Raw genomic sequence first — 27976 nt, 5'->3', positions numbered from 1 at the left:
CTTCTCTGGAAACGTGAGTGGCAACAAATCCTCTCCTTCAAGATTTACAACTCCAATTTCCCACTGAGCCTGAATCTAACAATCTGTCTTCCCCTCGTCTTCCAGTTTCCGGCCGAGCAGAGTTCGGAGGAACTCTGCACCGAACTCAATATACTCTTCAATAAAACCCATTGAACTTTATACTGTGTCTCTCTGTTTGGCTTTGCTGCATGTGGGTCCGAGCCTTAGAAAAATCATGACAACCGGACTAAGCGGGAGAACATGGATGGATGATTAAATACCACTAATGGATGTTTAGTGATCAAAAATTACACTTCGTTATGTACCTGGGGTCCTGAAGAAGCTTATTTTAAATGTTTATACTTTTTCCAAGAGTAGATTTTGTAATGCAGTTACCTAGGAGTGATTTTAAAGAATTAATGAAGAATGTTATTGTCATCAACTTCATCGCTATCAAGATATAAGATAAATTATATCTTTCAGACAACAAGATTTTAGGGTTATATCTCCCAGGCCTGGACGTCTCTGCTGCAGCACCCTGTAAATCAGACGCTTTGACGCAGTTCGGTCTGAACGCGTCGTAAGGAGCCTAACGTTTACGATTTCTGTGCCAACACATATCATTTATTATTTAGAGATGTTTGTAGCATTATGTCTTTACTATAGGGGCCATAGCAGAGGTCAAGACCAGTTCTGCAGGGGTCCTGGCCCCTGTTGGCCCCCGTCTGGAACCACTCATGCTGGACGTAGTGAAAGCTGTTCTACTAGCTTCAGTTCTCTATATGCTAATAAAAGCAGCTCTATCTGGACTCTTTCTGAGCTTCTCCTGAGCTGATGAACATTTTGTGCAACACCAAAATTTGGTTTGTTGCATAACATTTAGGTAACTAAAACTTTTTGCAATAAATTAATCTGAACCTAATTATTCATTAATCACATAAATCTTTTTTTTTTTTTTACTTTTAGCTAAAGAAAGGAATGATGCAATGATGGAAAACAGTGTTAGTGTAGTTAGATGTAAAATTAGTGTTGCTGCACTCTCCTGAGATTATTGTTTTATTTGGGGTAATCCAGTTAACGTGAATGAAAAGACGTTTATAACCCTCGGTTTGTTTCTGGGGTCCAGCGGGCCTGAATCCTGCAGCTGGAAGCCGTCCACAGAAAGCTGCTCTGTGCACAGATGGCTGTAATTTGTGCAGGCAGTAAAACCTGAGCCACGCAGCTGCTTCTGTGTTAGCACATTTCTCAGTAGGGCGAAAACAAACAGATTATTCCACGACAGCGGAGCCGGGGATCTCTCCTCCCGCGGCGTTCTCCTCCCCAGCTGGAAATGGACTTCTAGGAAAAAGTTGAAGGCCGCCTCATGGCCAGAGGGGAATTTGGTTTCTGGTACCATGCGTCAAGCTTCCTACAGCTTCGATGCAAAGAGAAAAAAGACAAAAAGAAGCAGATATTGATGAAAATCATGTGTAGATCATATTTCTTTCTCTTCACAGTCGGTCCTCACCTCATCAACTGTGTCTCCAACAACATGGAGACCTTCCGCTGCAGATGGAGCGTCGGGTCCTTCCAGAACCTCTCAGAACCGAGGGACCTGCGCTTGTTCTACTTCAACAGAATGTAAGAATCCTCTCCACTAATACCCAAACCTGTTTTCCTCTTCTTAACCCCTTATGGACGACTGAAGCTCAACAGCTAAATACCAGCTACAGTCTAAATATAGCCAACAGGATTATGTTTAATACAATTACTGTTTATACATATACCTCTGATGCTGAGGACACCATAAAGAGTATTTTAATATCAGTTAGTTTTTGGGAATGCGAAATATAAACATCCATTCAAGAGGAAGGATGTGAGACTGCATAAAGTTTATCTGGTAACTTCTGTAAAGCGGGTTGTATAATAGAGTTTTTTCTCAGAATTCTGACTTTTAATCTCAGAGTTCTGACTGAATTCTGACAATAAAAAAAGTCAGAATTCAGACTTTTTTCTCAGAATTCTGACTTTTTTTTATTGTCAGAATTCAGTCAGAATTCTGAGATTAAAATCAGAATTCTGAGAAAAAATTCAGAATTCTGACTTTTTTCCCATACTAAACTGAAATTAAATTTAAAAAGGCCCTAATCCTCTTCCGTAGAAAACAAATACAGATTCATTGATTATTTTTATTTTTTTTACAACTGATATATATTTAAACTTAAAAATATCGCCCAAAATTCTGAAAGTTATTTCTGATTTTGGGTTTGAAGGTTTTAGCTTTACCATACAATTAAGGAATTAAGATTAGAGAAAGTAGTAAATGAAATATTATACATATAATTTGGTTATGATATGAAATTATATGTTTAATATTCATTTCACATGATTTATCACTGTTTCATATTTTTAAATTATATATATTTATTTATATATATATATATATATATATATATATATATATATATATATATATATATATATATATATATATATATCATGATTATTAAAAATTATTTCACTATGTTAAATCATGTTAAATGCATATTAAACATATAATTTCATATCATAGCAAAAGATTAATGAATGAAAAATCGAAATAAGAGCTCCCAGGACCAGACAGAAAAGTTTTAGATTTTTGGCTGGATTTGAAACACTATGTAAGAAAAATTGGTAGTTTAAAAAAATGTTTTGTGTTTTTAACGTATGTTTTTGCAAAGAAAGGTATAGAAGCTCCTATTAAAGTGCAGTAAAGTCATTTTACAACATCTCTGCTAAATTTGAAACATTTCAATACTGAAAACATAACTTTTGTTCAAAGACACATGTAGGCCAATTTCTAACACCGTTTTCTTATTGCATCAAAAGCGCCTAACGGCCCCTGGGACTGTGAAGCGAGTCAACTTTCCACAACATTAAAAGGCTAAGACAAAAAAAAATACATATTCCAGTTTTATTAATTTGTTATATAAGCAAACAGCATTAACATATATCAAAATAGTGAAATTCTGAGTTATTCCTTAGATGCCTACTGTGGCTAATTAGCCTCATACCTAAATGTACCCTGATTATATTTGCAATGTTGATAAAATAACCTTTATTTACTATAAAATCTGATTGACAGCAAAGAAAATGTTGAACAACCGTTAATGGATTCAGGGCTTTAAAGGGTCAACATGTAGAATGTTGTAAATAAATAATCAGGTGCAAAAACCATGCATTAGGTTGTGGTTTTACAGCTGAAGCATGGCTAAAACGTGACTTTGAGGACGACTCAGATGATAAAATCTCATTGAAATGAAGCACATCATCTTTGGCCCACTGATCTGATTAGGACCATGTTATAGGCAGACTGTTTACACAGCAGGTCTAAAGCCTTATCTGACACAGTGTACTCAGTCAGCCCCACCAGGTTAGAAAGCCAAAGTCCACTGAGAGGCTTTACATCCAAACTAATCAGCCAAAGTCCTGACAGTGTTTGCAGGTTACTTTATAAAAAAAAGTGAAAAAGCTCGCATTAGTCTGCATGCATTTTAAAAGATTTGATTGTTTCTTATATGGACCATTATATAACTGCTATGTAATGACTGAGTCACACTTTTGAACTGTAGATTTTGAGCCTTTAGCTTCTCAATTTTGATTAATCTCTATGTATACACCATCTGAAATTAAGTGTTCATCTGAAAGTAAATTTCACTAAATTAAAAGCTGTATATAATAATGTTAAAGTGATTTTAAAAAGTATCTAATTATTTTAAACTGAACAACTTTTAAAATGTATTTTATGGTACTGGAAATCCAGTTTGACTTATTTCCCTTTCAGTTCTAGACTTTAATTTCGGATTTTTTGAGCCATACATCTGGGTCCTTGAGAAAGACCAGAATAATGAAACACATCATATCAAAATGGCGTCAGGTGTAGGAGTTTGCCCTGAAATCGAAGGGGTTGACGGTTCAAGCCCTTGAAAAAGCACTATATAAGAACAGGCCATTTACCAAAAGAAGCAAAAATCTCAGGTTTATATTGGATTAATTAAATGCATAAGTAGAATCAGGTAAAAAGATGTTACCAGCTATGTTTACATGCGGAAATTTCCCAAATCCGTTCTAGACCTTGGTTGATCGGAAATTCAGAATCTCTGTTTATTAGGACACTAAATGTTAACCTGACTCCACTAGATGGATTTGCTCCGCATATCCATCTGGAAACCTTCCGTTGAAGTAATTTTGGGAAGGGGCAAAAATACTGGTTAGCTGATTGGCCTATCACTGCATGAAAAGTGGGATTTTCGTCAATATGCGGCACTGTAGATTGTCGTGGAACTTCAGGTTAGCGGCAGTTTACGACAATTTGCAGGCTTCGCCGAAAACTCCCATAAATTGTCAGAAATTGACGTGGACTCTCTTAGGCAGTGTTCCCCCCATGCCTCCCCCCCATGGAATTCTAGGGGAGGCTTTAACATGTAAATGAACATGCTGTGAGCTATACAAATGCAAACCAGGGTTGCAGGGGGGGTTTTACCCCAAGTGACATCTTTCTGGGTAAGAAATTCTCTGAAACAAAGAGATCAGGCTTAGTATAGCCTCTTACATTTTAGCTTGAATTGATTTATTTAATTAAAGTATAGAGACCAAAACAGATCTTTAGCTGACAGAGCAATACATTTAGAGCAGTAATTATAAAAAAAAAAAATTTGCATTTAAGATAAAAAATAAAATGTTGTCTGTCAATATGCTCAATTCACAATTACTTAAGTGGAAAAGTTTCAAGAAATGAGTCTGAGATGATTTACTTTATAACATGGTGCATTATCCTGTTGGAAGTAGCCATGAGAAGATTGGTACACTGTGGTCATAAGGTCCGGCCAGGTCAAGATCCGCAATTGCAATCGCACCAAACAGGAAAAAGAACATCGACAAATTCCGGTTCGTCAAATTAAAATATAGCAGCAACAGAGCGGTGACTAGAAATTATAGCACAATTCTTATATATATATATATATATATATATATATATATATATATATATATATATATATATATCTCTGCTTCTGTCTCCTGTATCTCTGCTTCTGTCTCCTTGAACCCCAGTCGGCCTCGGCAGATGGCCGCTCACACTGAGCCTGGTTCTGCTGGAGGTTTCTTCCTGTTAAAAGGGAGGTTTTCCTCTCCACTGTCGCTACAAGCATGCTTAGTGTGGGGGATTGTATTTGAGTCAATGAGTCAATGCAATCAACTGGTTTTCCTTAGATAGAAAATTTTGTATCAATTTGACTGTATGATCTGGTTGAACTGTAAAGTGCCTTGAGATGACATGTGTTGTGAATTTGGCGCTATATAAATAAACTGAATTGAATTGAATTGAATATATATATATATATAAAAAAAAACTAACACCGTTTATTTAAATGATTGGATCCAAACTATTGGTTATTCACCAACGAGGAAGCAGATTTCTCATCTCCATCAAAATATTTATTTTATACCGAGGGACTTAAACTTTAATCAAATCCATTCAAAAGAAACTTCTTATTACAGGAATGAAAAGAGATGCTGAGTTTGGAAGTAGTGAACAAGTTCATTAAAAAAAAAGCAGTTTTGAATTATCCTTATCCCCGTTACAAAAATCTACATATATATTTGGGCAGAAACTGAACATATGCTGGATGATGGTGGGATTTTTTTAATATGTCATATTAAATTAAGCACTCACAGGGTTCATACAGGAATGAGTGACTCTAATTTAATGCTATTTTAATGCTATTTGAAATGATTTTAATGCCATCATCAAGTCACGGTACGTTTCCGACAATTTGTGGCACGACAAACGCGGACAAGCACGGGTTGCAAATTGTCGGAAACTGACGAAAATCAGGCAGATCTGCGGGAGTTTACGGGGACGAAAATCTCACTTTTCATGCAGTGTATGTTGGTGATAGACGGGCCAAATAAACCAATCAGATCAACGAAGCATATGACGTACTAACAGAGCGACCACGAAGAGGAGCCAATTGATAGATCAAACTCTTGCAGAAACCAGTCGGGAGAAGAGCAAAAACATCTTTTCCTCTGAGAAAAGCCTCCAGAGCAGTGTTTTGCTCTTCTATCAGTGAAGAAATACTCTGTAATTCCGATAAACTTGCTCGCTAGCCGCGCTAACGCTAGTCTCATCGGCTGAAGCCGCCATGTTCTTTAGACTGAACTGTCGCGCTTCTCGTTGCGTCACACCTCAACCCGCCTCAAAGCCAACGCTGATTAGACGTTCGTTTGGTGAACGGCTCCAAATTTTCTTTAACGGAAAGTAGCCAGACTGATCTGCGAGTGAAACCTTGAAAGCTCGCGAGATCAGGACGGTCTCACAAGGCTAACTCAATGTTTGCTCTTTGCATAATATAAAATAAGCTTTTTAATTAATTTAAGTTGACCTTCCACCTATACAGGATTTTAAGGATTCTTGAACATTATGAGGTTGTGATTTAGAAACAAGCAATTCCTCCCTAAACCAGAGGGTGGCAGACGTGACGACGTCCAGACACGCAAGGTTTAGCTATAGGCATAGGTGGATTAATGACCGGGCCTACCGGGCCCAGGGGGCCAGAGGCCCCAAGGGGCCAGGCCAACTTGGCCCCGCGGCCGCGACCCAAGCAAAACTACTTTTGCAAAAATAATAATCTTAGTCCCCAAGGGGCCAGGCCAACTTGGCCCCGCGGCCACGATCCACAGAGGGTAAGAGGCCCCAAGGGGCCATGATCCATAGAGGGTAAGAGGCCCCAAGGGGCCAGGTCAACTTGGCTCCGCGGCCATGATCCATAGAGGGTAAGAGGCCCCAAGGGGTCAGGCCAACATGGCCCCGCGGCCATGATCCATAGACGGTCAGAGGCCCCAAGGGGCCAGGCCAACTTGGCCCCGCGGCCACGATCCATAGACGGTCAGAGGCCCCAAGGGGCCAGGCCAACTTGGCCCCGCGGCCACGATCCATAGAGGGTCAGAGGCCCCAGGGGGCCAGGTCAACTTGGCCCCGCGGCCACGATCCATAGACGGTCAGAGGCCCCAAGGGGCCAGGCCAACTTGGCCCCGCGGCCACGACCCACAGAAGGCCAGAGGCCCCAAAGGGCCAGGCCAACTTGGCCCCGCGGCCGCAAGCCACAGAAGGCCAGAGGCCCCAAGGGGCCAGGTCAACTTGGCCCCGCAGCCACGACCCACAGAGGGCCTGAGGTCCTAAGGGGTCAGGCCAACTTGGCCCCGCGGCCATGATCCATAGAGGGTAAGAGGCCCCAAGGGGTCAGGCCAACATGGCCCCGCGGCCATGATCCATAGACGGTCAGAGGCCCCAAGGGGCCAGGCCAACTTGGCCCCGCGGCCACGATCCATAGACGGTCAGAGGCCCCAAGGTGCCAGGCCAACTTGGCCCCGCGGCCACGATCCATAGAGGGTCAGAGGCCCCAGGGGCCAGGTCAACTTGGCCCCGCGGCCACGATCCATAGACGGTCAGAGGCCCCAAGGGGCCAGGCCAACTTGGCCCCGCGGCCACCACCCACAGAAGGCCAGAGGCCCCAAAGGGCCAGGCCAACTTGGCCCCGCGGCCGCAAGCCCCAAGGGGCCAGGCCAACTTGGCCCCGCGGCCACGACCCACAGAAGGCCAGAGGCCCCAAAGGGCCAGGCCAACTTGGCCCCGCGGCCGCAAGCCACAGACGGTCAGAGGCCCCAAGGGGCAAGGTCAACTTGGCCCCGCGGCCGTGACCCACAGAGGGCCTGAGGTCCTAAGGGGTCAGGCCAACTTGGCCCCGCAGCCATGATCCATAGAGGGCCAGAGGCCCCGAGGGGTCAGGCCAACTTGGCCCCGATCCATAGAGGGTCAGAGGCCCCAAGGGGCCAGGCCAACTTGGCCCCGCGGCCACGACCCACAGAGGCCCCAAGGGGCCAGGCAAAATTGGCCCCGCGGCCATGATCCACAGAGGGCCAGAGGCTCTCAATCATTATTATCAAAGCTAATTCTCAAATTGGATGGATCATACAACCTCACTCACATATTCTTTATCAATTATTAAAGGTTGTTTCTGAATTTTGATCACAGAACATAATGCAAATATTCTTGATTGATTGACAAAGCTCATTCTCAAATTTTGATTACACAACCTTACTCTGACAAATTATCATTATCAAAAAGCTCTATCTCGAATTTGGATCAAAGAATCTCACTCAAGTATTCTTAGCTGTGCCCCTCCCCCATCGAGTCTTTCATAAACCGGTCTGTTCTTTTAGAATCTCCTCATTTGGTATTTTGAACTTGTGAGAGACTGCTCAAAATTTGGTTTCCTTTCCCTCAGTTCAGACTCAGAGATAATTTGAAATCATTCAACAAGAAGTTTAACGCGCGCACACACACACACACACTTGAGTTGAGCATTACTTGGAAATTCTTATATTTTCCATTTTGCTGTTACTATCAGCATCTTCCCATTTTGTCCTTTTCTTTCGAAAAAGTTTACAGTCTGACATTTGTCACTGCTGTCAGTTAATAACTTTTTGGTCTTTGACCCATTTTGTCATTTTCTCAATTCGATCGTCACTGACCACTCTCTCCTGTCTGGCAGACATCGTTGCTGCCATCATAGCTAGCAAGCTGCCTGCAGATAGCAACATTTTGGTGTCCTTTGTGAAAATATTTAGATAGAAGACAAAAGTGCACAAAGTTGTACAATTATTATCTTTTCAAAATATTTGTTTCACTGTCAGTGTGATTGACCGAGTTTGCCGCTAGATTTCGTGTCTTTTGGCCATACCTGGCTAGCAACTAAAAACATCATTTAGCGACTTTTTGGTTGTGAAGATAAGTGGTAAAAGCAGATCTGCCTGTTGGTCTTCCCACATTTTGCCATTTGGTACTTTGCACTCTTGTTGTTCACTCCAAGGCATTTGTCCCTGCCTTCAGCTAGTCACTTGGCTCTCTTGGAATATATTTCACTGTAATTGGCTCTCTCTCTCTTTCTCCTCAGTACAAATCAGTCTGTTCCCTTGCCATTTAGAAATTTTCTTGATTCGATCATCACTGACCACTCTGCTCTCCTGCTGTCTATCAGACGAATAAGTTGATTCTCTGCTCTCAATTGTCTATGCTAGTAAGCTGTTATTCTCTGCTTTGGAGTGTTGATGCTGGGTTGCTAGTTTTCTAAATCACCTCACACACTTGAAGGAAGCAGCACCGATCATAAACACACAAACAAACTCACACACACACACACACACACACACACATAGTTGGTTTATCTGTTGTGATAGGCAAAGAGCCTATGTGCAAAGAAAGAAGGGAAATATGGATCATAAACGTTTAAGTGGAGGAGCTAGAAAAAAAATTCAGCATGAAAAGAAAAAAAAGGAATCAGTTTTACTTGAGAGTGTTCCAAATATCTCCAGCTTCTTCAGTACAAAGACATCTGCTGAAAGCAATTCTATAAATGCTACTGCAAATTCAGCTAAGGTTAGCAATGCACCTGAGCTAGCATGTAGCTCCCAAGATCCTGAGACCACTACAAGTGTAGACACTGAACCAAATGCTTCTGATGCTTATGATTCAACCAATTCAGCAGTAGCCAGTTGCTCGGATGAATGTGAGGTCACTGCACCTCTGGACAGCATAGAAAATGAGCTGAATCTTTCTTCAACACCATCTACAGTGACAACTCTATCTAGTGATCCCGCTAAATGGGCTGAGACCCTCACTGAGTCAATGAAGGAAGTTCTTATTCAAAGAGGTGCAAAATCATTTCACAACCGTCACAGCCATTATCCAGCTTCTGTGAGGAACAGTGGGCTAGGAGGCAAAACCCGATGCCTAAACAATGAACATTTTACTTCACACTTGCCCAATGGACAACGAGTACAAAGAGAGTGGCTGATGTACTCTCCCTCTACTGGTAATGTTTACTGCTTTGCATGCAAACTGTTTTCCCCAAAAACGCATTCTTTTGTGACAGGCTATTGTGATTGGAAACACTCAGAAAGATTTGGTGAACATGAGCGAAGTGCTGAGCACATAACCTGCATGCAAGCAGGCTTGAACCGCGCCAAAGGTGCCACAGTTGATGCAGACCTGTTCAAACAGTTTCAGGCAGAGAGCAGCTATTGGAGGCAGGTGTTACAAAGAGTTGTTGCAGTCATTAAATTCCTTGCAGAAAGGGGCCTTGCATTTAGGGGTAAAAATGAATCGTTAGGGTCTCCTCTCAATGGGAACTACCTTGGTATTCTGGAGGTCCTGGCTGAATTTGATCCCTTTCTAAAGGATCACATCAGAAAGTTTGGGCAGATGGGTCGAGGTAATACCTCATATCTGTCCTCCACCATTTGTGAGGAATTCATTGAATTGATGGGTGCAAAAACCAAACAGGCTATAGCAGAGGAACTGCAAGCAAGCAAATACTACTCTATCATTGTGGATTCAACCCCAGATTTATCTCATGTGGACCAATTGACATTCATATTCCGTTTTGTTAGCAAAGAGGGCAGTGTTGTTGGACGCTTTGTGGGTTTGGAGCCCATTACTAGCCATACAGGTGAAAGTTTGGCTAACTGTGTCATGTCTGTGTTGGAAAATCTAGGGTTAGAGCTGTCAAATTGCAGGGGGCAGGCTTATGATAATGCCAGCAACATGTCAGGGAGGTATAATGGGTTGCAGGCTCACTTAAAGAAAAGCAACCCATTAATACACTATATTCCATGTGCAGCTCACTCTTTGAATTTGGTGGGAGTCAACAGCATTGACAGATGTGGAAATGAAGTCTCTAAGTATTTTGACTTGATTCAGTCTATTTACAACTTCACAACTGCATCCACACACCGATGGGACAGGGTATTTGGCAATTCCAACATAGATCTCACACTTAAAGCTTTATCCAACACGCGTTGGAGTTGCCGTGCAGAATCTACCAAAGCACTGTGGCAGAACTACAGTAAAATAAAAGCAGCACTACAGGTTATTTCCACTGATGACACAGAGAAACGAGACACACGAACTGAAGCTGACAGTCTAGTGCGGAAGCTGGATTCACTTGAGATGGCCTTCATGGCAGGCTTTTGGGACACTGTTCTGTCCAGATTTCAGGCCACAAGTCTGCAACTTCAAAAAGCAGACATGGACCTTGGTACAGCAGTTAGATTGCTGGAATCTCTGCGCACCTTTGTTCTCTCCCAAAGAGATCTATTTGATCATTTTGAGCAGAAAGCCTTAAACATGTTGGGTGGCACCCCATCTTACAGGGCTGAACGGACGAGGAAACGTAAAAAGTTTGCTGATGAATCAGCATCCCCAGATGTTGTGCTTGAGGGAAGGCAACTGTTTCAAATAGAGACATTTATTGCCTCTATTGATCAACTGAGTTCAAGCCTTAATCACCGTCTGGAGGCCTACAAACATCTGAACAATTTGTTCAGTGTCCTTTTCTCTTTGGATACAGAGTCCAATGCTTCAGTCCTTCACAAGGCCAAGATTCTCACTGAATCATACCCATCTGACCTCAATGAAAGTCTTGGACAGGAGCTTATACAGTTCAAATCTTTTATACAGCTCAACAACACTGATGAGGAGAGGACCCCTTCAGGACTGCTCAAAACAATAATACATTTTGGACTACAGCCTACGTTTCCTAATACATACATTGCGCTACAGATTTTTCTCACTCTACCGGTCAGTAACTGTGAGGGAGAACGCTCATTCTCTCTTTTGTCAAGAGTAAAAAATGAGCTGCGCACAAGAATTACTCAGAAAAGATTAAATGCGTTATCTCTAATGGCAATTGAGAGTGAGCTGACAAGAGAGTTGGACTTCAATGATGTGGTGGATGATTTTGCAAAATTGAAAGCACGAAAGAAACCCCTTGCTTAAAGGTGCACTGTGTAAGATTTTTATGTTATTTCCAGAATTCACCCATTCACTAATGTTAGGCTACCTGTTTTCATGAATACTTACCACCACCATAAAATTCTAAGTATCCATTATGACTTGGAGAATTGCACTTTCGCCATTTCTGGGAAGTGTCACCTGGATTGTGAAGATAGGATTGACTTTAGGCAGAAGCTTGGTGCTTTCTCTGGCAAACTGAACCTCAAGCTTCATTCTCTGCAGCTTTGCATTCTTGTGCAGACTTTCATCCACAATGAACTTTTAAACTTCCCCACTATCGTGAAGGGGCCATCAAAAGATTTCAGTGTGTCCAGCATGTCTAGTCTCTTACTCTCCTTTCTTTGAGCCATCTCTTGTTTCTCATCTGCCCTACTCTCGAATTTTGCCTTCATCTATTTACTCCAGTTGAGTTCAACCTCCCTTTTTGCTTGTGCTGCTGCCTTGAAACCTCTGAAGCTCCTGGCACTTCTGTAAAATTATTGACCTATTGACTGCGTTCAGTGTGCCCAACTTCTTCAGTTTGTAGTCCACCTTGCCACATTGTCTCTCCATCCCAATGTTGTGCACAGGGGTGCCATCAATGTTACTAGCCTGTTCACTGACAGGGTCCATTGGGAAGGTCTCCTCATCCATCCTCTGCCTGGCCAGGACAGTCTTCAGATGGGGCAGCATGAGATCTGTCAGCTGCTTCACTTCATCCAAGTATTCGGCAGCCACGTCTGACACTGAGTTCAGGACATGTCCAGTGCCTGTCCAGCCACTAAAGCATTCTTGGAAATGGGCTATCTTGACCTGCATGCAGCCCTTGTACCATGAACTGGCCTACACCTTTCTTTGTGGTGCTCTCCGATGCATGTTATCATTTTACCTTTCTCCTTCTCCTCAAGCTTAACCACAAATAGATACAGACTTTGAGCCTCAATTTGCTGCACAGCTGCCGTTATGCCAAAGTGTTTTCCTAAGATATTATTTTATTTTTAATGATAGAAGGGAGGAAAAGGGGGCAAAAATCATGTCCGATTTAGTTTTTTGGGTGGGGTGGGGGGTTTATTTCATGATAGCTACCAACTTCCAATACATAATATCTCTCAAATGACCCAATGCACCATCACTGAAGTGGGCATAATCATTTTCCAAAATGTTTATTTTTAGGCCATTTATCCCCTCCCCCTGTGTCTGTGTGAAACCTGTGCTTGTCAGTGTCTGTGTGGTATACCTAATAGTGTGTGTGCAGTATGTGCACTCTTCTGTACAGGACAGTGTGCATGTCTGTTCACAGTATACAGTATTTCTTGCATAGTGGGTGCGTGTGTGTGCGCCCGCACGCGCGGGGGGTTGAGGGGCCAAGACCATGTCAGGCCCAGGGGGCCAAAATTTCTTAATCCGCCCCTGGCTATAGGTGTAGATCACTATATAATGCAACATTTACTGCTTAGCAGAGGTCTTCACTCTCTGGGTGAATTTCTAGTTATCTCGTTTTTATTAATAGTTTAAAATTTGTTTATTCCGTAAATAAATTGTAGATTTTCTATGTTCGTGTTCTTTATAGATTTCATAAGCAACAAACTAGTTTAAAACTTTTATCGAAAAACATGAGTTTTTGTAGAAACAGCAGCGTTTCCATTTAGAGAATAGATTTTTGACACGGTGTGAACCTGGCATTAGGTGCACAAAGCTGCATCATCACAGATTCTTCCTCCCAACAGCTGTTAGACTTTATAATCATCTCTGTTCCTAACGCACTGCTGTTTTTTTATATTTGTAAAAATTCTGTTATTTCATGCAGTAATTCATACATTTGTTTGTTTGTTAGATTTTCTGTTTCTCAGTTGCACTGGCTGTTTTTAACATCTTCTGTTGTACATTTTCCCTTGAGGTTTTTTTCCATTTGCCTTTCATTCTCAATTTCCCATCTTAGTGGCGGTAATGGATTAAGCTTTCTCTCCTGTTCTCAGCCCTGTGGCGATGTCTCCTTTTATTTGTCCCAGTGTTATATATGTGAACTCTCCAGCCTTGCTAAACAGATTTTCTAGACTGACTCTCTTTCCCCTCACCCACCTAACAGGCCCCCCCATGCCTTGGAGGGAAAATGGAGTGAATGTCCTGACTACAGCAGGGAGAGGACAGACGAGTGCTTCTTTAACAAGACACACACCACCGTCTGGACGTCTTACACGGTGCAGCTGCGCTCCAGGGACCAAGCTGTCCTGTATGATGAGATCTCCTTCTCTGTCAACGACATTGGTGCGTTAACAGCCACAGAAACATGTCACGAACGTCCCACTCCATTTTTTTTTCTATTGAAAGGAGTAACTGCACACTTTGTTTTTCATTCCATCAGAGTTAGATCTTAAACCTGTTAGAGGGGGGAAGAATCAGAGGCTATGTTCACAATGGAGGCCTTAATGATCAGCTCAGATTTTTTTGTGAAATCCGATTTTTTTTTTGCGTTGCCGTTCACATTTCCAAATATATGCGACTTGTATGTGATCTCCTGTGTGAACTGCATTCATACAACGCAAGTGCGCATGCGCAGTAGAGGTCGCAATGACATCACAAACCAGCATGTTTAACGTGGTAAACATCGATGGTAGTGCCGTAGTAGCCTCGTCAGACCATCCTGATCTCGCGAGCTTTCAAGGTTTCACTCGCAGATCAGTCTGGAGACTCTCCGTTAAAGAAAATTTGGAGCCGTTCACCAAACGAACGTCCAATCAGTGTTGGCTTTGAGGCGAGTTGAGGTGTGACGCAACGAGAAGCGCGACAGTTCAGTCTAAAGAACATGGCGGCTTCAGCCAATTAAACTAGCGTTAGTGTGGCTATCGAGCAAGTTTGATCGGAATTACAGAGTATTTCTTCACTGAAAGAAGAGCAAAACACTGCTCTGGAGGCTTTTCTCAGAGGAAAAGATGTTTTTGCTCTTCTCCCGACTAGTTTCGGCAAGAGTTTGATCTATCAATTGGCTTGTGCCTGGCTTGTGGTTGTGTTTTCGTCATCACTCGTTAGTACGTCATTTGCTTCGTTGATCTGATTGGTTTATTTGGCCCGTCTATCACCAACATAGGCCAATCAGCTAACCAGTATTTTCTCCCCTTCCCAAAATTACTTCAACGGAAAGTTTCCAGATGGATATGTAGAGCAAATCCATCTGGCGGAGTCAGGTTAGTGCCGTAGCGCATCTAGCAATCTTTTCCAACCTTAAAAACTCAATCTTTTAAAGCTACAGTGTGTAATAATTACAGGGATATACAGTCAGAAATGTAATATATTATACATAGCTATGTTATTTATCATCATCTACGAGCTCAGCCTCTTAACCTTAATATTTGCGTTGCCTTAGAATTCGTTATTTATAATTACATAGGAGCGGGTCTCGCAGCCATGGAGGCTGACATCTTTGCGCTACGGCAGCGCAGAGCCAACAAACTAGCGATTGCGAGATCGCCAAAACGTCACAACGATGTAGAAAAAATAACGGGTATATTTATTATCTTAAGTCTACATGAAATCTATACCCTACACAGACTAATGAAATACTATCTGTAAAATTATCTATGTAAACAAACCTCATCACTTGAGAAGGTAGGTGATGCGGACGTCGTGGAAGACATTTTGTCCCGTAACGCTCGCCGTACTGTTCACTGCAAAAACAATCCAGAAATAAGTAAAAAATTGCTTAAATTAAGTATATTTAGCCTTAATTTGAGCAGGTAAATAAGATGATTTGCCAATGGAATGAGTATTTTCACTCTTAAAATAAGATAGTTAGATAATATTTACTTGAAATAAGAAGATACAATTGTTTTTTCTTATTTTAAAAGGAAATTGTCTTGTTCCATTGGCAAAGTGTCTTACTTACCTCCTCAAATCAAGGAAAAACACACTTATTTTAAGAAAAAATAACTTATTGAGATTTCTATTTTTTGCAGTGTTGGGGGGGAGAAGCGGTGGGGGAGAGATGTTGATGTTGCTGCAGTCTGCAGTCTGACCGCTAGATGTCGCTAAAAGTTACACACTGTAGCTTTAAAGTGGTAGGGAAATCATATTTAAATGTAAAAATCATTCTGGCTTAAAAATCGATATAAATGTTCTCTTTTGTTAAAAAAGTTAGAAAATTTCTATTCTCAAAAATATCCTGTCTTAAAATCTGTGTTTTTTTTTTGTTATTTCAGGCAGGCCAGTTAGTTATTTGTCAGCTTGTACACCTAAATTAGGCCAATCATATATCAACAATCATCCTTGATTGTTTTTTTTTTTTAATGCCCATGCATTTTGCATAAGTTAGGCTGTTGTTGGACATAAGTTCTGGACTCATTATGAATACTCTATGCATACGCCCAAAATTGGAAAAAAAAACATAGAAAGTTCAGCTTATGCTAGTGTTTTAGAAGATTCTGGGACGTCGGGCGTATGCTGGCTAAATCGGCAAGGTGTGACAGGTCCTAAGCAATTTTTCCTTTTGTGTCCATCACTGTGAGAGGTGAAAAGTAACCAATCACAGGTAGCTTATTTTGTCAGGTTGGTTCCACCCTCAAAATTACAAAAGTTGACATGAGCGCCCAGAAAAGGTCCATAGGCTAGTAGGAGAGAATCTATGGGAGCATAAAAAGCAAGAGAGCAGTGAAAAAGCTGGGACTCATGCTTATGGTATATTTAGGGCTTCATAAGAGTAGCTTACCTGCGTGTGTTTTAAATAAAACTGCTCATATGAGTATTTATTTTGCCCTACAAACAATTCTGACTTTATATATTTCCATTTGGACGAATGGACCACAACAATTTACATTTAAAATAAGAAAACACAAATGCATTGTCTTATTTCAAGTGCATTTTATCTAATTATCTTATTTTAAGAGTAAAAATACTCATTCCATTGGCAAACCATCTCATACACTGCAAAAACAATATAGAAATAGGCAAAAAAGTCTTAAATTAAGTGTATTTACCCTTAATTTGAGCAGGTAAATAAGATGATTTGCCAATGGAATGAGGTTTTTGCTCTTAAAATAAGATAATTAGATAATATGCATTTGGAATAAGACAACGTAATTTTTTTTTCTTATTTTAAAGGTATACTATGCAACCGGTGTTGATTTTCCAGCGAGGCTCCCCCCAGAGGGCAAAAGTAAAAGTGCACTGTCGTAAATATGCTCAGCTGTTCTCCTGGTTTCTCCGTCAAGCCAGGCGCGGTTGTTTTGAGCTTAGCAGACAGTATGAAACATGCACACAGAGAGAGAGAAACCATTCCAATGTTACTTACAATCGCATCAGCAGAAACGCGAAGTCCGCGTCAGCCTTGCAGCCTTCTTTTTCTTTTAGCTCTCGCCGTTCGGAAAAAGCTTGCCCGATGTTCACCCGTGTACGACTCCTCTCTCTGTCCGGAGCCCTTTTCCTCTTTCTTGCCTGCTCAGACATGGGCTTTCGCTGTTTTCTCGCTGGTTCCGCCATGATAACTGCACAAATATCGCCACTGAGCTATCAACGAGCATGCCTTTCACTGGGGGCGTGTAGCAGTTCTCATCGTAAAGCAAGACCGACTCTCACTATGCACTTCTGAGCCTGTGGGTGCGGGCCGAGGGCTCCTGCAATTGCAAGTAAGGTATTTCCCCTACAGACCACCAGGGCGGCCGAGAAAACCTTTGTTCGACCTGATATGACTCATTTAATCATCCAAAACGTTATGGAACACATTAATTAACTGGAAAATGTTGCATAGTGTGCCTTTAAATGTAAATTGTTCTGTTCCATGGCAAAGTTTCTCACTTTCCTCCTCAATTTAGGACAAAATGCACTTATTTAAAGAAAAAATTACTAATTTAGATTTCAATTTTTGCAGTGTACCTACTCAAAGGTGTACGTTCACTCACAATTTTTACTTATTTCTAGATTGTTTTTCCAGTGCGATTCCTCACTGCAAAAACAATCCAGAAAATAAATAAATATCTCTTAAATTTAGTGGATTTACCCTTAATTTGAGTAGGTAAATAAGATGATTTGCCAATAGAATGAGTATTTAAATCTTAGAATAAGATAATAAGTTAATATGCAATTGGCAAAGTGGCAAAGTGTCTCAATTCAATAGAAAATGCACTTATTTTAAGGGAAAATTACTTATTTATTACTAAAAAAATCTTGCACCAATTTATTGCCCTTAAAAAGATTAAGATTATTTCTTTGGTCTTAATCTGAGTTTTGGGGTCTTTGCTCTGCAGTGCAACCAGACCCTCCTGTGGGGCTGAACTGGACGCTGATGAACGTGAGCCTGACCAGCACCCACTTTGACATAATGGTGAGCTGGAAGCCTCCAGGGTCCGCCGACGTGGAGACGGGATGGATGGCGCTGCAGTATGAGGTCCAGCACCGCCAGGTCGGCTCTGAGCACTGGGAAGTGGTGGGTGTCTGCGTGAAATGCTCCCGTTGTGCTCAGGTGGAGAAACTCAGAATCCTTCAGCTCTGATTTGGTCTCTGCCTCTCAGACCGAAATGGTGAGAAGCACGCATCGCTCCCTGTTTGGGCTACAAACCAACGTCAACCATGAGGTCCGGGTTCGCTGCAAATCCTTTGGAGGGAATTGCTTTGGAGACTTCAGCGACTCTGTGTTTGTCAACATCCAGTCTAAAGGTAAACCTACTCTAGATAAGTAATTTTTTTCTTAAAATTAGTGCATTTGTTCTTGAATTGAGAAGGTAAAAGAGACATTTTGCCGATGAAACAAGACAATTTACATTTAAAATAAGAAAACACAATTGCATTGTCTAATTTAAAGTGCATTTTATCTAATTATCTCATTTTAAGAGTAAAAATACTCATTCCATTGGCAAACCATCTCACTTACCTACTCAAATTAGGGTGAAATACAATTAATTTAAGAAAATTATGCTTATTTCTAGATTGTTTTTCCAGTGCATTATTCCTCACTAGGGTTGGGAATTGAAAAGATTTTCACGATTCCGATTCCCTTTTCGATTCTATGAAACGATTCGATTCTTTATCGATTCTTTTTTCGATTCCAATTTGGGGGAAAAAGGAGAACAAACAGTTTGATTATCAGAATCAACTTTGTTTACTTAACTATTGCACAATCTTACAAAATCAACAAGATCAAGATGTCCACAGGAAATGTGAAACTGGAGTAACATCTGTGTTTAAATGAAAAATGAATACAAGAACAAACTTAATAACAAACAATGTCTAATAACAAATGATGGGATTATAACCTATTTTAAATAACAAAAAGTACTAATTATAAAACAGTAGTAGGGAAAATTAACAGTTCTTTTGCAGAAAGATGAGCATATCTGCTTTTTCTGGAAGGATACGGGATCTTTCAGGGCTTAAGGTGTCTCCAGCCGTGGAGAACACCCTCTCAGATGGGGTGGAGGAAGCCTGCACACAGAGGTAGTTTTCAGCCAGTCCAGATAGCAAGGGCAGCACATCTTGCTTGTTCCACCACCACAGTGTGGCGCTATCCCTGCAGGGGATGGAGGGCAAGCTTTTATAGAGCTGGATTTCCTGATCTACCCTCTGGGCTAAGGAAAGACGGGGCTTTGATTCACAAAGTGACCGCAGCTCGTTGTCTTCCTCCTCGAATAGTTCTTCCAACTTGCGTAACTTGCGTAAGTTGCGTAAGCTGCGTAACGTACGTAAAAAACGTGACGTAAGTCGTGCTCCCCAGAGCCGGCGCGCTAGGCTCTGTTGCTGCGGGAATCGAAAAAAGAATCGTTCAGCGAGCTGCCAAACGATGCCATGGAATCGAAAAATACGGAACCGGTTCTTAACAGGAACCGGTTTTCGATTCCCATCCCTATTCCTCACTTCAAAAACGATCCAGAAAATAAGTAAATATCTCTAAAATTTAGTGGATTTACCCTTAATTTGAGTAGGTAAATAAGATTATTTGCCAATAGAATATTAAGAGTATTTTAATCTTAAAATAAGATAATTAGATTATATGCACTCAAAGTAAGACAAAGTAATTGATTTTTGTTATTTTAAATGTAAATTGGTTTGTTCCAATGGCAAAGCGGCCAAGTGTCTAAATTCAATAGAAAATTGACTTTTTTTAAGGGAAAATTACTTATTTAGATTTCAATTTTTTGCTATACTGAAAGCCTTAATAACACCATGGCTTCAGAACGTTAACTTTTTTAAAATAAATTCATTTCTGTTTGTTGTTTTCTTCTGTCAACCAGCTTCCAGATTCCCAGTTATGGCCTTACTGATCTTCGGAGCTTTGTCTCTAGTAGCCATCCTGCTGCTGGTCATCATTTCACACCAAGAAAAGTTAGTATATCAGAATCAGAACATGTGTGTTGAACCGGGTAGGATTGATCCACTGACTGGTAATTTGTGAAGTGCAGCTTCATACCCTCAGCTTGACATTAAGCCTTTTTGTTTTGCTGCTTTCCCTCCAGGTTGATGTTTATCCTGCTGCCTCCTGTTCCTGGACCTAAGATACAAGGAATTGACCCATATCTACTGAAGGCGAGTTTCCACATGCTATGATTAAGCATTTTGTTTATGAAAGAGCAGCGATTTTCCTCCTGGAAAAATGCAGGAATCACCATGGTAATCAGTGGCTGTTTTAAATGAAGCCAACCTACTATGGTAGATTTTCCCACGGTCTGTGCTTTAGATCGGTGTTCAGCTCTCCTGGTTTACAGAATTCTGTCATGAACCAAGGACAGATGGACCCAGTATTCAAGGAGAGACAGTCAGTAGGAAAGTTCAAAAGGTTTATTTAAATAGAACAAAAGCTAAAGTGGAGCTGTGGCTCGCGGACACTGCAGGAGGGGGGCGGGGCACCGCCCAATCTCAGACACTCTAAGGGAGAAACACAGGTAAGTGACCACGATCATCTGACAGAAGATGACTATCTGAGTTGGCCACTTACCTGGTTTAACAGTCCAGTCCTAGAATGTCCCAGAGGACATGCTGGAAGCCGATCCTGGTCAGGGATCCAGAACAGACAGGGACAGGATCCAGATCAAGCAGGAACAGAAACAGGAGGCAGGATCCAAACTTCCAGGCATCCACAGGCTCCCACACTGCAAAAAATGGAAATCTAAATAAGTCATTTTTGCTCAAATTTAGTGCCTTTTTTCTTGAATTGAGGAGGTAAGTGTGACACTTTGCCGATGGAACGAGACAATTTACATTTAAAATAAGAACAAAAACTATAGTTTTGTCTTAATTCAAGCATATTTTAGCTAATGATCTTATTTTAGGAGTAAAAATACTAATTCCATTGGCAGTTCTTCTTATTTACCTGCTCAAATTAAGGGTAAATACACTTAATTCAAGACATTTTTCAGTTATTTCTAGATGTTTTTTGCAGTGCAGGAGGGTTCACCCCTTGCTCACACTGGCTCCGGTGCGGTTACCGAGCCGACGGAGACCGCAACTCCCGCACTCCCCCTAACACACCGCCCTTTTGACTACAGAGCGGTGCGGCTCTGCGGCTCCGGCAACAGGTCCGGAGATTTAACAGAAGTTCACTTGAGTTAACGTAACTTCACGCCATAACACGAGAGCTTGTTGCGGAGGGCTCCGGCACGCCGCAAGGATAGCTTTCTTGCTGAATTTTCTGCAGCGCCGGAGTGTCTCGGTAACCGCAGCCGGACAGCTCAGCAGCCGGTGAGAGAGGTTTACGTCTTTTTAATGAATTGGAATCACTGCGGCGCCGCACCCACCGCACCGCAACGGTAAGACCGGAGTCGGTGTGAGCCGGGGGTCAGAGTCTGACTGGGTCCGAAAGCGTGACCAGGTGGTCACGCACAGGAGCAGACAGGATCAGGTGTAGACAGGCAGGCTCAGTGGAAGAGGGTAGCCGAGACAGGACGTGGAACCAGAACTTGAAGCAGGACTTTAAACTGGTCTCCTTGGAGCCTGGCTTACTGGATAAAAACTGAACCTCCCCGCATATTGAGCCAAAAACCCAGAGGACTCAGCAGGGGAGGAACTGTGGACGATTAGGAGACGAGACAGACACAAAACCCTCTTTCCACTGGCTGCCAGGATCCAGGACAGGAACCATGAAATAAAAATAACAGACAGGCTAACAGAAAGACAATAAATGATCTGGCCCTGAATGCTCAGGCTGAACTGAATTTAAACAAGAGGAAACAGGTGAGAGGAATAAATTATAATTGAGGCAGGGAGGGAAAACGGCAGGTGAGAGGAATGACTAATTAAGGTGCAGCAAACAGGCCAGATCATGACAAATTCTGCTTTTTGCTGGAAGCCCATCCTCTGATTCTCATCCGAAATTCTGTGAACGGTTTGTTGGGAACCTCTTGTTGTCCCATCAGTTTCTAAACAACCTTGAAGACAGAAAGCTGCTCTTTGACAAAACGTTCTGAAGGCAGAAGTTTGATTGGAAGCTTTTATTTGGAACTTAAAGGTAGTGTGGAGGATTTTTTAAAAGACTCGCCCTCTCTACTTTAAAAAAAAATAAAGCACAAGCTCATTTCTCCTCGTACACGTCCTGTTTAAAATGTGCTGTTCTCATAGCTCATACAAACTTACTGTGTCCAAATACAGCAGGGACTATATAGTGGATTTTATAGCAAACTCAGTTAACTGACCGTTCGGAGAGATGATCACTGCTTTTTGCCCCGTTGGTCACGTAACTCCTCCTCCACTGCGCGGTGCCTGTACCATCTTTGTTATTAGTCGCCGCTGTCGAGTGGCAACGGTGGGTCGCTGTGACAGCAAATCCCACAGTGCTTTGCGAGGAGAACTCCCCGCACTGAGCTAAAAATGAGCAAAAATGTCTTAAATGAAGTGTATTTACTCTTAATTTGAGTAGATAAATGAGATGATTTGCCAATGGAATGAGTATTTTTACTCTTAAAATTAGATATTTGGATAAAATGCACTTGAAATAAGACAATGCAATTGTGTTTTCTTATTTTAAATGTAAATTGTCTTGTTCCATTAGCAAAGTGTCTCACTTACCTCAATTCAAGAACAAATGCACTGATTTTAAGAAAATATGACTCGTCTAGATTTCGATTTTTTTTCCAGTGTGCGTAAAACATTCCGGGATATACACTGCAAAAAAGGAAAATCTATACAAGTTTAATACACTGCAAAAAAAATCTAAATCTAGACTAGTCAGTTTTTTCTTAAAATAAGTGCATTTGTTCTTGCATTGAGGATGTAAAAGAGACATTCTGCCAATGGAATAAGACAATTTACACTTAAAATAAGAAAACACAATTATATTGTCTTATTTCAAGTGCATATTATCTAATTATCTTATTTTAGGAGTAAAATTACTCATTCCATTGGCAAACTATCTCATTTACCTTCTCAAATTAAGGGTGAATACACTTAATTTAGGAAAGTTTTACTTATTTCTAGATTGTTTTTGCAGTGTAAACTTGAATTCAGCATTTTGGTCTTATTACACTTGTTTTTCAATGTGTTTTCTTAGTAAGACTGAATATTGTTAAGATTATTGGACTCGTTTTAAGAAAATTCATTTTTTTCATCCTAACTAGATAATACAACTAATTCTGAGCAGCTTTTTTCTTGAAATATCACACATTGCGGACTGAGTCGCGTTAACATTTAGACTGTGAGTACATTTTTACTTGTTTCAAGACAATAAGACAATCCATATTAACCTGTTTTAAGAACTGACACCATCTCATTAAGATATTCCAGCTAATCAAATCTGATTGCATTAATTCTAGCTAAGAAAAACAGACTATTTTTAAGCCTTTAAATGAACTGGTATCAAGTACATTTGCCTTGTTTTTAAGCCTGTTGTATGCTTGTTTTGAGCAATAATTGGTTAGAGGACATTTAATTCTAAGCAATAATAACTAATAAATGAAAGAGAAAAAATCTTAACGAGTAAAAGAAAAAATGGATTTTTATACTTGATTTAAGTTTTTTTGGATGCTTACTTCTCGGATATTATGTTCTTGTTTTAAGAATTCTTACCAAGTCTCATTTGCTTGCTGCACTGGCAGATTATTTTGCTAAAAATAAGCAATAATTCACTTAAAACCCTATATTTTTTTCTTATTAAGGCATTTTTTGTTGTGTATTACACTCTAAAAAATGGAAATTTAAATAAGTCATTTTTTCTTAAGCTAAGTGCATTTGTTCTTGAATTGAGGAGGTAAGTGAGATATTTTGCCAATGGAACAAGACAATTTACATTTAAAATAAGAAAAAGCAACCACATTGTCTTATTTCAAGTGGATATTATCTAATAATCTTATTTTAAGAGTAAAAATACTCATTCCATTGGCAAATCATCCCATTTACCTACTAAAATGAAGGGTAAACATGCTTGATTTAAGACATTTTTACTCATTTCTAGACCATTTTTGCAGTGTTTGCCTCTTCTGATGCCTCACTATTTCTCTTATGACTCTCTGCCGTTTTTAAAGAACCGTGGTGAGAAAGGTGAGCTTCAATGACTGTCTGGAACCGTAGCTCACCACAGATATACGCCTGAAAGTGCACATTTGCAGAAAAAGATAGCTAACGGGACGAGCACGTTGGACCGCCTTAGGTAAACATATCACCAGAATGATTGACAATTAGGAGGACCACTTATGATGATCCACCCGGAAATAAAAGATCGTCCTCTATACCTTTAAACAGCTGCAAACTGATCTGATGAATAATTAAATCAAATTTTGGCTCCAGGTCGTTTTTTTTCTTTTTGATCCAAGCAACAGTTTCAGATTAGGGATAAATTGTTGAAGGCATTTAGAAGTGGGATTAAGGCAGGTTTTTCTGAAAACAACCCCATCTTCAGATTCTAACCATTTAGATTCCTATTTCTGCCATGCATAATTTGTCCTTGGTTATTATCATGTGTTGTTTTGTCTCATAAAGTCCCTTTAAAAAAAGTTAGGATTCGCTCTTTTCCCCCTTTTCCCATAATCCTATGGTTTCTGATCGGGATGCACGATATTGGGATTTTGGCCGATATCCGATATGCCGATGTTTTAAAACTCATGTAGCCGATAACCGATATCGATACCGATGTTAAAGCTGGACAAAAATTAGTAGTCATTGAAAATAGCAGTTTTGTTATCCATTTCCGACACTTTGAAAAATAATATACTCAAATATATTTTCATATGCTGATATCAAATAGATTTTTAAAAACGCGGTATCGATCTATTTTACTTTCAAAATCTCGTGAAATTTCATCGTTCTGTTACAAACTCTCGTGATATTTTGCAAATTCTTGTGAGATTTTGTTAGTAAAATAGATCGATACCGCATCAATATATCAACATATAAAAATATGGCAAAATTTCGTGAATTTTCTGGGGATTTCGTAGCATAACGATGACATATAGCAATATTTCATTAGTAAAAGAGATTGATATGGCGTTTTTAAATGGCAATATATCAGCATATGAAGATATTGTGATATTTTAATGTCTTTAAAAGTTTTTAAGTCTGTAAAAAAGAATTTTTTGAGGAAGAAGAAGAAGTAGTATTTTTTTATTTTTTTTAGACTTTAGAAACTCAGAAGCTGATCAAATATCGGGTTAAATATCGGTGGGGTGGCCGATGTCCGATATTCAGTTTTAAGGTCGATACCGATAAGGGGCCGATTATATCATGCATCCCTAGTTTCTGATTTGTGATCATAGGTAGAGAGCACAGTTTGAACTGCATCTCTGCTGGAAACACAGGAACCAGAATGTGTCTGGGACTCGGTTCTGAGAGATGGAGCGGATGGCATTGAGGTCTGAGCTGTGTCTCCTTTGTGTTTCAGAAAGGGAAACTTCGAGAACTCACATCCATCCTCAGCGGTCCCCCAGACCTGAGGCCGGAGCTCTACAACAGCGACCCCTGGGTGGAGTTCATCGACCTGGACATCGAGGATCACAGCAACAAAGTCATGGACGTGGACACGGTGCGTCTCATGGACCTGTCCCTTTCCTCGCACTGCTCTCCGCTCTCGGTCGGCTTCAGAGACGATGACTCGGGCCGCAGCAGCTGCTGCGAACCAGACCTTCTCAGCGAGTCAAACATGTCACCTGTCCATCCTCTCACCCCGAAGCCGTCCCAGACGAGCGCCGGTGAGCAGAGCTCTGGGTTTGTGGAGCCAGAGCCCAAAGAAGCGGCGTATACGCAGGTCGGCGAGGTCAGGTCCTATGGGAATGTGCTGCTGTCACCTGAGCAGCTCACAGTGGAGGACAAAAATCCCAGCAAGGAGAGCGGCGCGGTGGATGAGAGCAAAAAGAAGGAAGATGACCCAGAGGAGGTTAGCTCAGGTCAGAGAGGCTGCACCTCTCAGAGTCCTGCTGCTAAAACGGGCCTTTCTGATCCCCCCGAGTCCAGCACATCCCAGCTGTCCTCTGCTCCGGTCTACACCGTAGTGGAAGGTGTCGACAGGCAGAACAGCCTCCTACTGACACCAAACCCAACACCAGACCCCAACCCCACCTTCCCGAAGATCACACCGACGCCGGATGGCTACCTGCCTCCCGATCTGCTGGGAAGCATCACGCCCTAAATCAGCAGAGGATAGAGTTACCCAGCAGCCTTTCCTCTGAAAGGGAAGGACAGTTCCAGGAGGTTGACTGCTCAGGGGCCCTGGCTGCATTTCAGCTGGACTAAAATAGCTTCAGGGGGTGAAAGGTAATTTTTTCAACCCTTTTGCTCCTCACGTTATCAGGTCTTCATCTCTGAGGAGGCGAGTAAGAACAGGGAGCAGAGAACCAGCCTGAAAAATGAAAGAGTTCAGAGAAAAACAAATCAGACTAGCATAAATGAAACCTCTGCTAAAGCCGCATGTGTCAGTTCATGTTAGGGCATCAGTGAAAGCACGCGGAGGCGGATGACTCACCCGGCGCACACGGAGAAACCCTGGTTCTGCAGACTTAAAAGGGAACAACAAAAAAAACTCAACGACAATTTTTTTCGCTTCAAAAAGAAATGTTCAACTGATGAAATGATGAAGATGCACTTCTGCTGGATTATAAGGACCTGAGTGGGAAAACGGCCGCATCCATCTACAGTTAATCTGCAGGGAATGATATGACTGTCAGGACAGAAACAGTGCAGCAATAGAAGTTAGTTCTCCCTCTTTCGGTTCCAGGGTTTTATTTATTAGTTCATAACAAAACTTATTAGTTTTCACAGAGTTTAAAAGAACCAAATCTATCCTAAAACAAAAAATCAGACACTTTAACCTGTTTTTTTAAACAGTACACTGCAAAAAACATCTAGAAATAAGTAAAAAATGTCTTAAATTAAGTGTATTTACCCTTAATTTGAGCAGGCAAACAAGATGATTTGCCAATGGAATGAGTATTTTTACTCCTAAAATAAGATAATTAGATAATATACACTTGAAATAAGACAAAGCAATTGTTTTTTCTTATTTTAAGCGTAAATTGTCTTGTTCCATTGGCAAAGTGTCTCACTTACCACCTGAATTCAAGAAAAAATGCACTTAATTTGAGTAAAAATGACTTATTTAGAGTTCCATTTTTTGCAGTGTAGGCATAACTGCTCGCTACCCATTGCAGCTGAACCTTGGGGGCGTCCTAAACAGGTTTCCTTCCACCTCTATAATAATAATTATTACAATAAAATTTAACTTTAATGATCTCACATTGGAGAAACCTACCTCTGCATTTAACCCATCTCCTTGGGGAGCGGTTGGCTGCCATCCTGCGGCGCCCGGGGACCAATCGGGGGTTAAAGGTTTTTCCTCACAGTAGTAATCTGTGGGAGGTGGGCTCGAACCCAGAACCTCAGGATTCCAAGCTATATGCCCTAACCACTATCATGTCCTGTCCTCTGAGAGAGACGGGAATCACTGTGCTTTGGGCACCATGAAGCTAAAGCTAATGTCTAATTTGTGGGATTAGAAGCTATTTCGGGGGGTTTGGATTTCATTTTGTCCTCTCAGTTTTAAAAGACGTGAATGAAAAACTCTTTAAATGATCACTGCAAGTAGCACAAAACAAAGTTATAATATAAGTAAGTCATTGTTAATAAGAAAAAAAAAATTTAGTTAGTTAGTTCTTTCATTAGTTCTGGACTTTGACTAGACCATTCCAGCACTTTGTGGGGATCCTGCAACTCTGAAAAACAACAGAA

General features: G+C 41.1%; 1 protein-coding gene across 2 annotated transcripts; it reads left to right on the top strand.

Moving 5' to 3' along the window:
* Window positions 1-1348: 1348 nt before the first annotated feature.
* LOC119791465 (growth hormone receptor-like) lies at window positions 1349-26804 on the top strand. 2 transcript variants are annotated; one of them, XM_038297583.1, is made up of 7 exons: window positions 1349-1620; window positions 13941-14119; window positions 18088-18266; window positions 18352-18496; window positions 20068-20158; window positions 20290-20359; window positions 25638-26804. In XM_038297583.1, the coding sequence occupies exons 1-7, from the start codon at window positions 1364-1366 to the stop codon at window positions 26379-26381; spliced, it is 1665 nt and encodes a 554-aa protein (XP_038153511.1). In that variant the 5' UTR covers window positions 1349-1363; the 3' UTR covers window positions 26382-26804. The 2 variants fall into 2 exon arrangements, with proteins under 2 accessions (XP_038153511.1, XP_038153508.1); XM_038297580.1 differs by having other exon boundaries at window positions 13938-14119.
* The last annotated feature ends 1172 nt before the right edge of the window (window positions 26805-27976 follow it).

This window comes from Cyprinodon tularosa, unplaced genomic scaffold (assembly GCF_016077235.1).
Source record: "Cyprinodon tularosa strain WSP-4 unplaced genomic scaffold, ASM1607723v1 ctg391, whole genome shotgun sequence".
NCBI classification, from domain to species: domain Eukaryota; kingdom Metazoa; phylum Chordata; class Actinopteri; order Cyprinodontiformes; family Cyprinodontidae; genus Cyprinodon; species Cyprinodon tularosa.
This window is presented reverse-complemented; position numbering and strand designations above follow the sequence as displayed.

What these genes read in the sequence shown, in the direction of transcription:
- LOC119791465 (XM_038297580.1), top strand. Translation starts at nt 1,364, where the DNA reads ATGGCCAGAGGGGAATTTGGTTTCTGGTACCATGCGTCAAGCTTCCTA. An exon ending in TTGTTCTACTTCAACAGAAT is followed by an intron (nt 1,621 to 13,937) that starts GTAAGAATCCTC and finishes TCACCCACCTAA; the next exon opens with CAGGCCCCCCCATGCCTTGG. An exon ending in TGTCAACATCCAGTCTAAAG is followed by an intron (nt 18,497 to 20,067) that starts GTAAACCTACTC and finishes TCTGTCAACCAG; the next exon opens with CTTCCAGATTCCCAGTTATG.